Genomic DNA, 12,920 nt, shown 5'->3' with positions numbered 1-12,920 from the left:
ACAACAGTGCTGCCAGAGATTGCACTCTAACAGAAATACAGCCCGCATACGAAAAAATCATAACTCGAACAGTCAATATGATACACCAACGGTTGTTGAAATAGTGATTATTTCTGTACACGTTACTATTCCATCAAACTTTAGCTCTGAAACGATTAAAACGGTACTTTCACATTAATGTTAAAAATTACATTACCAGATAACGTGAATTATGGATGTGGAATATTCCTGTTCAATTTTTTAAAAAGCGTGAAATTGATCTCGAACCATTACCCGAAGCGTTCATGCATTTTGACACATTCACGTCAAAGCAGAGAAGAGGTGCCAAGTGGAATTCAAAAACGTTCATTTGTAAATAAAAAAATCAGAACGCGTAATGATTTCTATGTTGTCATTTCGTTTTTGGCTATATGAAAATCATACCGTGATGATCATTGGAATTGATTTTGAAATAAACTACGAATTTCACAATTATACCACAGAGAACAGACGTACAAGCTCGAACAAAAAATCTTCCAAAAAGTGTGTAAAATTTTAAATGCTGACATTCAAAAAATACGTTAGAAGTTGACTTGAAATAGTGCAATCTATTGTGCCGTTCAAAAGTTACAAATCAAATTTTTAGGTGGCCAGTTTTCGAAAAGGTCCAGCCAAAAGAAACAGAAAAAATGTTCAAAACTATCGTTGGAAATTTTACACAAGTTTCGTGGGCTAGCTTGTATGTCTGTTCTCTGTGATTATACTTAAATATTTCGACTATTTGAAATCTTGATCAAGTTTTGGATTTACGCTCAAAATCATATAGAACATTTATACGCATAATTTTCGTACATTGAAAACTATTACATTCATCACAAATGACACAGAGAAATTAAAACAAATATTTAAATAGATTGTAAATAAGTATTGGGCCAGAAAAATAATAAAAATTTGAAAATTCGGTGAATCTGGCATCACTGATTAGTTTGTTTGTGTTGTTCGCGCGAAATTTGTGATTTGTGGTAAATCGGGTAATTTTCCTTCTAATCTTCCGATTTAACGACGGCGGTTATGGCCCAACCAGCTGTAGTCGCCCTGTGCGCAACCTTTTGTCACTTATGGCACCAGTGCAGTGGTAATTATCTAATAGTAAGTGCCAGATCGACGCACCGGATGTTTATTGAAACATCCGTTAACTCCCGGTTAAGGAACCTTTGTTTTCCATGCGTTTGGATTCATGGAAACATGGATAGATTGCGCGGTCAAGGTATGTAAACCTGCCGGAAAACTTCTTCCGATAAAACGAATAAACAACAGTTACTGTATGAAAAATATTTCCTTTTGCAGGTTATAGTACTACCACTTTTCCGTATCTCTGGAAGAAGGTTGATAAGGAGCCAGCCCCCAGCAGTCGGCAAGCTACCGGAAGCTCCCGTAAGTTTTAATGGTCTAATCTATACCCCTTATTGTTAATTGACTGCTTAATTTTTAATTTCAGTTCTCTGCACAATCGTGATCCGAAGGACAAGCACTTTTTCGCTATGGCCGGATGGGATCGTCGTTGGAGGTTTCTGTCACATGCAGATGGATCCGCAATGCCAGACGGGTGAATTTAAAGGTCGATTGCTACCCAGTCCATTTTTCGCTCACATCCATCGCCCAAATGGGAAGGAAAGCAAAGCTCCCGCTTGAGCATGCACAACAATAGCAACCTTTTGCAGCACCTATGACCGGACCTTTGTTGTCGACCCCTTACCAGAATTATGGGCGGTTAAATTTGTAGCCGATATGTACCCAATCGGATGGACATTTACATGTAAGTCAACAATAAACGAATTCATAGAATCAAATAAAACTCAAATAAAAATGGTTTCATAAAATGATCCGAAAACCCTGAATGCAAATTTGCACATGTGTGCGTGCCATGTTCCCGTATATGATTCCAATAAACGTATACATACCTTCGGACGAAACATTTTGTCGAATCGTTTTATACCTTTACTGGAAATGTTTGGTTACCAGATTACTTTAAAAATTACTTTAAGGAAAACAGTTTGATGACCAGAATACGTTTTCCCCGATTGGTTTTTGAACGTTATCTCAACTGCTTGCAGAACAGTTCTTCCATACAAGTGGTTTAATAGTTCTTAACAGTAACATAACTTAACGCCATATTCAAGAGACCGTCGTTTCGGAATTCACAATTAGTGGAATGTTTTTTACGATGTCAGTTATCATTATCTAAAAGTTTTTTTACGCTATCCTGAATAATTGTGATACTATTACAGTAACTGTTTGGTAACCGTATTTTTTTATTCGGGAGGTGCTAAAGACGGCTCAAATTATGCAACTAAGCGAGAAGAACCTTGGATGGTCTGAAGTTAATATCGAAAAACACTATTTTAATATATTTTGAACCAAATATTATCATTGGTTAAACTGATTAAACCATTTTATAAAAGATTTGTTTCATTTTCTAACCATTTAACAATCAATTTATTTATTGTTTAGATATTTTTTTAAAAAATCAGGACAAATCAGGACATTTTGAAAGTCATTTATCTAAAATCAGGACAATACAAGCGTTTTTGAAAAATCAGGAAGGCTTCTCAAAAATCAGGGCAAATCCTGAAAAATAAGGACACCTGACACCCCTGCATGTATAGCAAAACAATAATAACATTTTCAGGACAATCACATGCTAAATGGCCGCAAATCAAACAAGCAAAAATTAGAAAAAATCGATGGAATTCGAAGGATTTGTGTAGAAAAAGATAGGAAAAGGACGAACGTTTATTTTGCTAACTTGCTGCAACTGAAGTACGTGCCAATGGTAACTCAATAACTTCCCAAAAAACAGAAATGTATATAGGTAGATTTCCTTTAAAAAATACTAAAAAAAAAACACTTCTTTTACAGCAAACCATTCTCCCTGTTAGATTAAAAGAATGTTTGACCCCAGCAGTGGAGGATCTTCGGATGTTCAAGTATCGCCCGAGAAAGTAATTAAAGGGACGGAAACGCCGAATTACACTATGTTCGAAGAAGATACCCCAATTCGTAATGAGGGTTCTTCGGATCTTATACCACAGTGTCGACTATGCCTTCGACGGGTTCCTCCGTTCTTCCTAACTCTGGTTGATTCCAAATTCAAATTGAAAATTAGAAATCTTTTTAACATTAGAATATTTCTAACTGACGCTTACCCGTTCGTATGTGGAAATTGTAGCAATCTTACGGATATGTTTCAAAAGTTTAAGGAATCAGTTCTGAAAGCAAAAGAGTTGCTGCAAGCAGAAAAAACTGGTCTTGAAAATGACTTATGGTATTCACCAGAGCACACGGCAGCCATTTCCACTTGCCAGGATTTGGTAAATCGGCACAAAACTCAAATTGATACATATCATAATGATTTGAAAAACCGTACACAAAATCAACCTACAGAGGCAGAAGCGACCGTACTAGAACCAGAATTTGTGTGCGCAGTGTTCGATAATGGATCAAAATTTAAACTAAATTCACCTGTTGATTCGAAATCTGATGAAATTGGCTTTCAACATGCTTTGGACAGTATCAAGATTGAACCGGAAATAGACATATCCGATGGGTTTGAAAATGACCACAATTACGAGGAACAGCATGATGTGAAAAATATCAAACTAGTGGTTGAGGAAACTAATGGAACACAAATAACTCCCAGAAAAAGGGAAAGGCCAAAGCGATCTGGCAGTTCTTTACGGTCAACTGGCAAAAAAGTATCCAACGCCAACAACCCGCATCAGCAAATGCAGGATGCTGATGGGAAGCATCGGTTATGTGATTTCTGCGGAAAACAAGTGCATGCTCAGACTATAGAAGCTCACCTGAATCACCATATTGGTAAATGTTGTTCTTTTAACACGTTGATTGCCACACGATTTTGTAAGAAAACTCGCGTCTTACATAGACTGCATAAAAAAACTAACAGCGGTTCTGCAGATGTTCGAAGATATTGTAAATCGTGTTATGAAGTAAATGCCGCACAGTGTGGCAGGAAAAAAGCCAGAACACTTACAAAAAAAGTTTCTACATATTGTTATAATTGCAAGGGGCAACCATTTTTATGTGCACCCTGTTTCGATAAACTCCATTGAAATTTTGTAGTTACTGCGGAAAAGAGTACGTGCTACTGTTTGTTGTTTAACCATATATGATACGATTCAGTAACTAGGACTAACTTTTCTTACAGATTCAAATTCAAAGCCAGTATGAAAACTCATGAAAAAAATGTTCATGAAAACTCGCCTGAGCTTTCCTTTCGAGCACGAAGAAAACCACCCAACGCTCTAGTAAGGGATGGGTTAGCTGTGATGTTCGAAATATACCTTTACTTAAAAGCTATTGATCTTTGTCTATAATTCTTTTTACTCTCATATTTCCCTATTATTTTCTATTATCTTCAAAAAGTGATCCAGACCTAAGCAAGCATGAGCCGCTTCAAATAAAGGAATTACAAAAAAAGACAAAAAAGTTTCTGTGATAATCAGTGAAAATCGTATTAAATAAACACTTTGAATGTTACTTTTAATAAGAGCGTTTATTAGATAACCTCAACACTTTTACTTTCTGTATTCATCGATGTTGAGTTTGTTCAATGAACGTTTAAAAAGATTTTGTAAAAAAATATCTCTACTTTTTTAAATTTGATATCGTCACCCGTGCGGCGCAGAATAAAGGCTTAAATAAATATTATTTCTATTATTATTATTATTATTTATTTAGAATTAAGAACAAGCAAAAAATGTCATAAAATTAAATAAATTAAAATTATTTATATTATATTATTTATATTTTTATATTATCTTGCGGGTATCTAATTTAATGCTAATTTGATAATGAATGTTGAGTTGATAGTTATGGAGGTGTTGTTACCTGATTAAAGATGAGATACTTGGCAGAAAGAACGGTTATGTGAAAACAGCTTATTAAACACTTTTCTGGCAAAGGTGGGTACAAAAAGATTCGAAGTTTTATTTTAAGATGTTGGGTTTCGAAATCGAGAAAATACTTAACAAGTTATTGACATGAACAAAAAAATACTTTATTTGATTTAACACCTTTTTACTCATTTGTTTGGATATACTCATGTGAATCCATTTTAATTTCTCGCGTGAGCGTCGAATGAAACAGAAACACCGAACCGAGAAAAACGCTCCTGAAATTTGAAGAGTGTTTTTAAACCCTATTTTTATTCTTTCGCCGATAATCCTTCAAAAAATACGCAAAATCCATGGAAACTTTTTTTTTTGCGATTCCTTTATTTGAAACGGCTCATACCTTGAGACTTTAAGAAGCCAAACTCGTTTTTTTTTGTTTACAGTTGTTTGCTTAGGTCTGGATCACTTTTTAAAGATAATAGAAATTAATAGGGAAATATGAGAATTAAAAGAATTATAGACAAAGATCAATAGCTTTTAGGAAAAGGTATATTTCGAACATGTAGTTCTAGTCCATCACAGCTAACACATCCCTTACTGGAACGTAGGGTGGTTTCTTCGGGCCCGAAAATAATCTATGAAATTCGTTCTAGCGACAAGATGGTCCTCACACGACCAAACAATATGCACTACATCATGGTAAGAATGGAAACTTATTGTGTCAAATAATCCTTCTAATGAATTTAATTTTTACAATTTTTTGACTTTTTTTTTTAATTATATAGGAAACATACGAAATTCACATATATTAAACGTCTCTGTTCGGTGTTTTTATTTCATTCGATGTAATGAAAGCTCCCGTGAGTTTTCATGAACATTTTTTTCATGAGTTTTCATACTGGCTTTGAATTTGAATCTGTAAAAAAAATTAAGTTCTAGTTACTAAATCGTATCATATATGGTTAAACGACAAATAGTGACGTACTCTTTTCCGCAGTAACTACACTTATAAGGAAACTTTTCCGAATGAATAATCGAATGCTGCGTCAGATACCAAGCCATCGTGAATGCTTTGCCACACACCCGACAAATGTGGTTCTTCTCAGCCTTGTGCCTTTGCTGGTGATCTCTAAGAGACTGTCGCGGCCCTCGGACCGTTTTTCCACACTGATCGCACTTGTGCGTTTCGACTCCTTTGGCACTGTGCATGCGCCGAATGTGACGAATTTGTAATAGTTTTCCGAAAAAGCTAAGCTCACAGCTCTCAAAGGGGCATTTATACGGTCTTTGTCCTAAAAAGTTGTTATGGTAAGGTTCATGAGGGCTGCAAAGATATTAACACGTTGAGTACCGCGTCAGTCCCTAATGACTGACTTTGTAAAATAGAATATTTTTAACATGTTTTCGATTTTATTTTTTTTTGTATGTACATAAGTAAAAAAAATCAAGGAAAGTTTCAATGGAGTTTTTCGAAACAGGGTGCACATAAAAATGGTTGCCCCTTGCAATTATAACAATATGAAGAAGTTCTTTTTGTAACTGTTCTTGCTTTTTTCCTGCCATATTGTGCGGCATTTACTTCATAACACGATTTACAATATCTTCGAACACCTGCAGAACCGTTTTTAGTGTTTTTATGCAGTCTATGTAAGACGCGAGTTTTCTTACAACGTCGTGTGGCAATCAACGTGATAAAAGAACAACATTTACCAATATGTTGATTCAGGTGAGCTTCTATAGTCTGAGCATGCACTTGTTCTCCGCAAAAATCACATAACCGATGCTTCCCTTTAGCACCCTGCATTTGCTGATTCGGGTTGTTGGCGTTGGATACTTTTTTGCCAGTTGACCGTAGAGAACTGCCAGATCGCTTTGGCCTTCCTCTTTTTCTGGGAGTTATTTGTGATTCACTAGTTTCCTCAACCACTAGTTTGATATTTTTCACATCATGCTCTTCCTCGTAATTGTTGTCATTTTCAAATCCATCAGATAAGTCTATTTCCGGTTCAATCTTGATACTGTCCAAAGCATGTTGAAAGCCAATTTCATCAGATTTCGAATCAACAGGTGAATCTAGTTTAAATTTTGATCCATTATCGAACACTGAGCACACAAATTCTGGTTCTAGTACGGTCGCTTCAGCCTCTGTAGGTTGATTTTGTGTCCGGTTTTTTAAATCATTATGATATGTATCAATTTGAGTTTTGTGCCGATTTACCAAATCCTGGCAAGTGGAAATGGCTGCCGTGTGCTCTGGTGAATACCATAAGTCATTTTCAAGACCAGTTTTTTCTGCTTGCAGCAACTCTTTTGCTTTCAGAACTGATTCCTTAAACTTTTGAAACATATCCGTAAGATTGCTACAATTTCCACATACGAACGGGTAACCATCAGTTAGAAATATTTTCATGTTAAAAAGATTTCTTATTTTCCCTTTGAAATTGGCATCAACCAGAGTTAGGAAGAACGGAGGAACCCGTCGAAGGCATAGTCGACACTGTGGTATAAGATTCGAAGAACCCTCATTACGAATTGGAGTATCTTCTTCGTACGTAGTGTAATTCGGCGTTTCCGTCCCTTTAATTACTTTCTTGGGCGATACTTGAACATCCGAAGATCCTCCACTGTTGGGATCAAACATTTTTTTAATCTAACACGGAGAATGGTTTGCTGTAAAAGAGGTTAGTTATTTTTTGGGTGTTTTTTGAAAGAAATCTACCTATTTACATTTCTGTTTTTGGGAAGTTATTGTGTAACCATTAGCATGTACTTCACGCGTTGCAGCAAGTTAGCAAAATAAACGTTCGTCCTTTTCCTCTCTTTTTCTACACAAATCCTTCGATTTTCATCGATTTTTTCTAATTTTTGCTTGTTTGATTTGGCCACTCCTGATTCTTTTTTTTTTTTTTTTCCTTTTTTCTCAGGGATTTTAAACCAAGTAGGTTTATTCATCCCGACGTTGGGCGTTTCAAGTATTCTTCTGGCGTTATATTTTGAAGATTGGTGTAGATACTGTATTTGTTGATTTTTCCTTTTTTAGGTTTAAAGTTGGTGGAGCAGCTTCGATGTTTTGAGGAAAGATATCAGTTTTTCTTCTTCTTCAGGGCATGGTGAGAGGATTTGACGAAGGGATGTTGCCAGGGAACAGGATATTCTGTGGGGGTGGTATAGGGAGCAGGAGGTGAGGATGTGTTTGATGGTGATTGGTACGTTGCAGGATGGACATATGGGTTGGTCCTCTTTGGTTATGAGGTACAGGTGAGTAAGCCGTGTATGCCCAATCCGGAGTCTGGTCAGGACTCTTCTTTCATTGGGGCAGTCTCTGTCTTTCCATTTTTCGGTAGAGTTCTTAACTTCCCGAAGTTTTGCTTCCAGGTTGTCAGCCCATTCCATACTCCAGGCATTACTTATTATGGTTTTCATGTAGAGCATAGCGTCGGTTTGAGGAATAGAGTTGATCGTTGGCGGGAGGTCGGTACCGGCAGAGGCTAGGCGGTCTGCAGCCTCGTTACCTGGTATGCCTGAGTGCCCAGGTATCCAGCAGAGTGTGATGTTCTTGTGAAGTACGTTTTTAGTTATGGTATAGATCCAGGGGTGTTTAGTGTTGTTAGCCGCTATAGCTGTAAGTACACTTGCTGAATCGGAGAAGATGACGGAATTTGGCTTCGAACCCTCAGTAGCTACGAGCAGGGCAAAAGCTTCGGAGCTGAAGACTGTGCAAGCTTCCGGAAGGCCCAGGCTCCTACTGGAGACTCCATCGAAGATGCCGCAGCCAACTTTTCCGCAATTGCTTTTGGACCCATCGGTGTATATGTGTGAATTGTTTCTGTATTTTGTTTGTACGAGTTGAGTGAATTTGGGTAATATAGTGTTTCTTGGATCTCCAGCTCTGATATTCCTCTTGAGGGATAAATCGACTTTTGGTGTAGTTTCATTCCAATTTTTAATTTTGGGCCCCTGTCTTATACAGACGGTAGGTAGAGAAGTGCCAGTTGTTTGTTGTAAGATACTATTAATTCTTTCCACCATAGGGGAATTGTTGACCGGTCCATTTGCTAGTGAGCGAAGAGCCTTTGATGTTAAATGTTTAGCCACAAGGAATCGAAAGGGCATTTGCCCACATTCTGCCATGAGCGAAGGTATTGGACTCGTGCGGAAGGCAGAGCTGATAAGTCGCACGCAGTTATTGTACAATGGTTCACATTTCGTTAGCATTTGTCCAAATGCTTTGCTAACAAAACCGATTCCATACAGTATGGATGGCATTAGCCACCCGTGCAGGAAACGGAAAAGGGAGTCTCGGTGTGCTAAACTTGTTTTGTTGGTAAGTATTCGGAGGATGTTGATTTTGTTGTTGGTGTTCTTTCTTACGTTGTTCAGGTGACATTTAAAGTTGAGTTGGTCGTCGAGCCAAACCCCCAGTAACCGGGTAGTGTGGGCGAGATGGATGGTCTGGTTTTGCATGATGAGTGGAGGTAGTTTTCTGAGACGTCTTCGGTTCGGGCCGAGATGGAGTAGGCTGGATTTGTTGGGGGAAAACTGGAAGCCTACAGTGGGCGCCCATTCTTCGACCAGGTTGACCGCGGTTTGCAGCCTTAGACGGGATATCTTGGCAAAACGGGAGGAGGAAACAAGGAGGATGTCGTCGGCATAAATGAAGGTAGAGATGTTTTTGGGGATGGACTGGAAAAAGGAGTTGATGGCTATTAGGAAGAGGGTGGGGGCGATGACCGATCCCTGGGGGACTCCGCCGTGGACTGGTTTGATATTTGAGCGAACGCCATTGACGAGAACGTGGATGAATCGATCTGATAAAAAGTTTTCAATGTATTGCAACAAACGGCCTCGAATATTCCATTTGATAAGCTGATTGATGATTGCAACCCGATCTACACGGTCGAAGGCTTTCGAAAGATCTAGTGACAGGCAATCGATGTGGTGCTTCTGGTTCAGGCAGGTATCTAGTAACGATTCAAGATCTTCGAAGTAATCGTCTGTAGATTTGCCGGCTCTAAAGGCGTATTGTCGGGTGTCAAGGAGCTGTTTTTCTTCCATGTATGTGTGGAGGCGGCGGTTAACGATTCTCTCAACGATTTTCCCGGAGCAATCGAGAAGAGTGATGGGGCGGAAGTTGTCTATAGCGTTCGGGTTCTGTTTGGGTTTTCGAATGGGGATTACAAGTCCAATCTTCCAATTTTCAGGTAGGGATCCCTCTGACCAAATTTTGTTGATGATATCTAGAAACGTCAGTTTGCCCAGTATAGATAGATTTTTAAAGCAGGGGTAACCAATATCATCTGGGCCTGCAGAATTTCCTTTGACTTTTCGGAGGACGAACTCTAGTTCGTCCAGAGTGAAGCAGCTGTTGTAGTCTATATTGTTGCAGTTTGGATCGGTAGGAAAGGGTAGAAGTGTAGTAGTAGATGGGGCCGAGACGGATGAAAAATGTTCACAGAAGGAGTCGGCTAGAGTTGATGGGTCGTTGATGTATTGACTATTGAGCAAAATGTGGTAGTCGTTGTTCCGGGATCCTCCGTTTAGTGTTCTTAATTTAGACCATAGGATTGAAGATGGGGTGCAAGGGTGGATTTCGTTAGTGAACCTTTCCCAACACAGTGATTTGGCTTTCCTGACTGTTCGTCGGGCCAGGGACCGTGCTGCTTTGAAGTCGTCGAGAGCTGTTAATTTGAGTGGGCTATTGTTCGGAATCTTTTTGAGGGCACGCAACTTTTTCCGACGGTTTTTTAGTGCATCACGCACTTCGTCGGACCACCAAGGGACGGAACATTTTCCAGGTATCCCACTGGTTCTGGGGATGGACTTGTTAGCTGCGTCGAGGATTATTTGTTGGAATGATGTCATAGTTGTTGGTTTTTTCTGGACGATAAGTTTGTCTACGATCTCTTGGTATGTGTGCCACTCAGCATCGCTATACTTCCACCTGGGTCTGGTGGTTACTTTGGGGGAAGGATGTTGTAGTTTAACGAGGATGGGGAAATGGTCGCTCCCATGTGAATCCTCTAGGACGTTCCAGTCGAATTTCGGCCCTAACTCCCACGAAACGAGGGTGATGTCTAAAGCTGACATATCCCCCGTAGCAGGATCGATGCGAGTGGGGGAGCAGTTATTTAGGATGGTTAAGTTATTAATGGCAGCGAAGTTCTCGAGGAAAGTTCCTTTGTTAGAGGTGTGCGAGCTTCCCCATAGGGTGGAGTGTGCGTTTGGATCTGACATTATGACTAGAGGCGGTGGTATTTGTGTGAATAAATTTTCTATCTGGTCTACGAAGTCGTTGTAGGGCATTTGTGGTGGTATGTAAAGGGAGACAGCGGTGATTTCGAGCGGAGCCTTGAGTCTGACACAGACGGCATTGAGATCGGAGTTGGTTCTGATTAGATGGTGGGGGATATTATTTTTCACTGCTAGTCCAGCGCCTTGTCGTGAGGTTGGGTTGGATGTGGAGTAAAGATGGTATCCTCGGATAATATCGGGAGCTATTGTTGTGTTGCTAAGTATGTCCTGAATGGCTATGATTGTGGGGGAATATTTATTGATGATGATTTGTATTTCGGGGAGTCTACAAATAAGTCCACGGGTGTTCCATTGGACAGCGAAGTTAACAGTCTTTTTTGGTGCGGGTTGATTACTGTTACTCTTACCAATTGATGGTGCGGTAGTGGGGTCTGATGATTGTTGGGTATGTCTATTTTGGGTTTTGTGAGCCATTTCAAAGGTATGGAGGCTTATGTTCTTTGGTAAGAGCTGGTTGTTGTTGTTTTTGTTTAGTTAGGATGGATGGACTTACCAGTTGAATCAGGGGTGGCCGGAGGAAATTTACCTTGCATATTGGGGGGCATGGCTATGGGTCGTTTGGTTTTTTTGTTGTTGTTGGTTGCCATTTCGGGGGGACTTTCCATGGAGCTGTTGTTTCGGTTTCGTTTGGGGGTGGAAGTGTTGTTGTGGGTGTTCAGGATCGTTGGGTGGTGTTCGTTTTCGGATTCGGAGTCGTCGGGGACCACTGAGATGGGAGAATATGCTACGAGTGTTGAGTTGTTGTTGCTGCATTTTAATTGTTCCAGTTCGTTTTGGAGTTTCAAAACAAGGAGTTCGAGGTCGTGGATCCTTTTGTCTTTGTCTGTTTCAGCAGTTTGTTGTTCGATGTTTCTAAGGTTGATGTTGTTTCGAAGTTGAACTTCTTTGGTTGCTTCCGATTGGGTTAGGCCCAGGTCGACTTTCAGTCGAATGATGGACTGTTCCTGTTTGTAAACTGGGCATTGTTTGTTTATGGCTGAATGGTTACCACGGCAGTTAATACATAGTGGGCGGTTTGGGCATGGGTCATGTTGATTGGGAAAACCACAATCGATGCATATGGGATCACTGGCGCAGCGGTTCTTGGAATGACCATACTTTCCGCACCGATAGCAGAGTAGCGGACAAGGGTAATACGGTCGTGTGGCCACTCTCAAAAAACCAAAAAAGATGAACGGAGGAGGGACTGATCCTTTAATCGTTAGTACCATCGAGCTTGTTGGGATGGTTTGTTTTTCAGATTTCCTCAGGAACCGATAAACTTTTGTAACTCCTTGCTCGGAAAGGAAGCTTTGGAGTTCTTCATTGCTAAGCCCATCCGCGCTGCTGCAGGAAACTACGCAGTGGCAGTAGTTCAGGGTGGGATGTTCGTCAATGGTGATCGGGGTTCCGTCAATAAGTCGGTTTAGTTTGCGAAGTTTGGCAGCTTGAGCCGGGTTGCGGACTTTCAGCAGATAGTTGGCTCCGCTGTCTATGGGATTTCCTCCTTCTATCTTGCCAACCAACTGCTCGACGGATGTCGAAATTATGAACGGATTTTTTGGGAGCTTGTGTTCATTTTCCGGTTTCATTCGTAAGAACTGTATTTCCCCGTGGACTCCAGATGGATCCATCCATGCGGGAACCGTTCTCGCATTACGGTTTTGAGGCAGGTTCATGTTTCGGCCCCACACGGGGGGAGCCTCCCCCATCTTGCGGCTCAAGATGGCTAGG

At 40.0% G+C, this 12,920-nt stretch overlaps 2 protein-coding genes and 1 pseudogene across 2 annotated transcripts; 2 read left to right on the top strand and 1 right to left on the bottom strand.

Annotated features, from left to right (window-relative positions):
- Positions 1-949: 949 nt before the first annotated feature.
- On the top strand, positions 950-2,168 carry LOC129748571 (uncharacterized). The gene is made up of 3 exons (XM_055743228.1): positions 950-1,246; positions 1,327-1,413; positions 1,478-2,168. Exons 1-3 carry the CDS (start codon positions 1,051-1,053, stop codon positions 1,669-1,671), a joined length of 477 nt encoding a protein of 158 aa, XP_055599203.1. The 5' UTR covers positions 950-1,050; the 3' UTR covers positions 1,672-2,168.
- Positions 2,169-2,663: 495 nt separating this feature from the next.
- On the top strand, positions 2,664-7,762 carry LOC129750048 (uncharacterized; annotated as a pseudogene).
- LOC129750047 (zinc finger protein 311-like) lies at positions 4,480-7,776 on the bottom strand. Its single transcript, XM_055745244.1, has 4 exons — positions 7,623-7,776; positions 6,606-7,565; positions 5,881-6,187; positions 4,480-5,811 (listed from the first exon to the last, which is right to left on the bottom strand). The coding sequence occupies exons 2-4, from the start codon at positions 7,534-7,536 to the stop codon at positions 5,727-5,729; spliced, it is 1,323 nt and encodes a 440-aa protein (XP_055601219.1). The 5' UTR covers positions 7,537-7,565; positions 7,623-7,776; the 3' UTR covers positions 4,480-5,726.
- Positions 7,777-12,920: the final 5,144 nt, after the last annotated feature.

Source organism: Uranotaenia lowii, chromosome 2 (assembly GCF_029784155.1).
Source record: "Uranotaenia lowii strain MFRU-FL chromosome 2, ASM2978415v1, whole genome shotgun sequence".
In the NCBI taxonomy this organism is placed as follows: domain Eukaryota; kingdom Metazoa; phylum Arthropoda; class Insecta; order Diptera; family Culicidae; genus Uranotaenia; species Uranotaenia lowii.
This window is presented reverse-complemented; position numbering and strand designations above follow the sequence as displayed.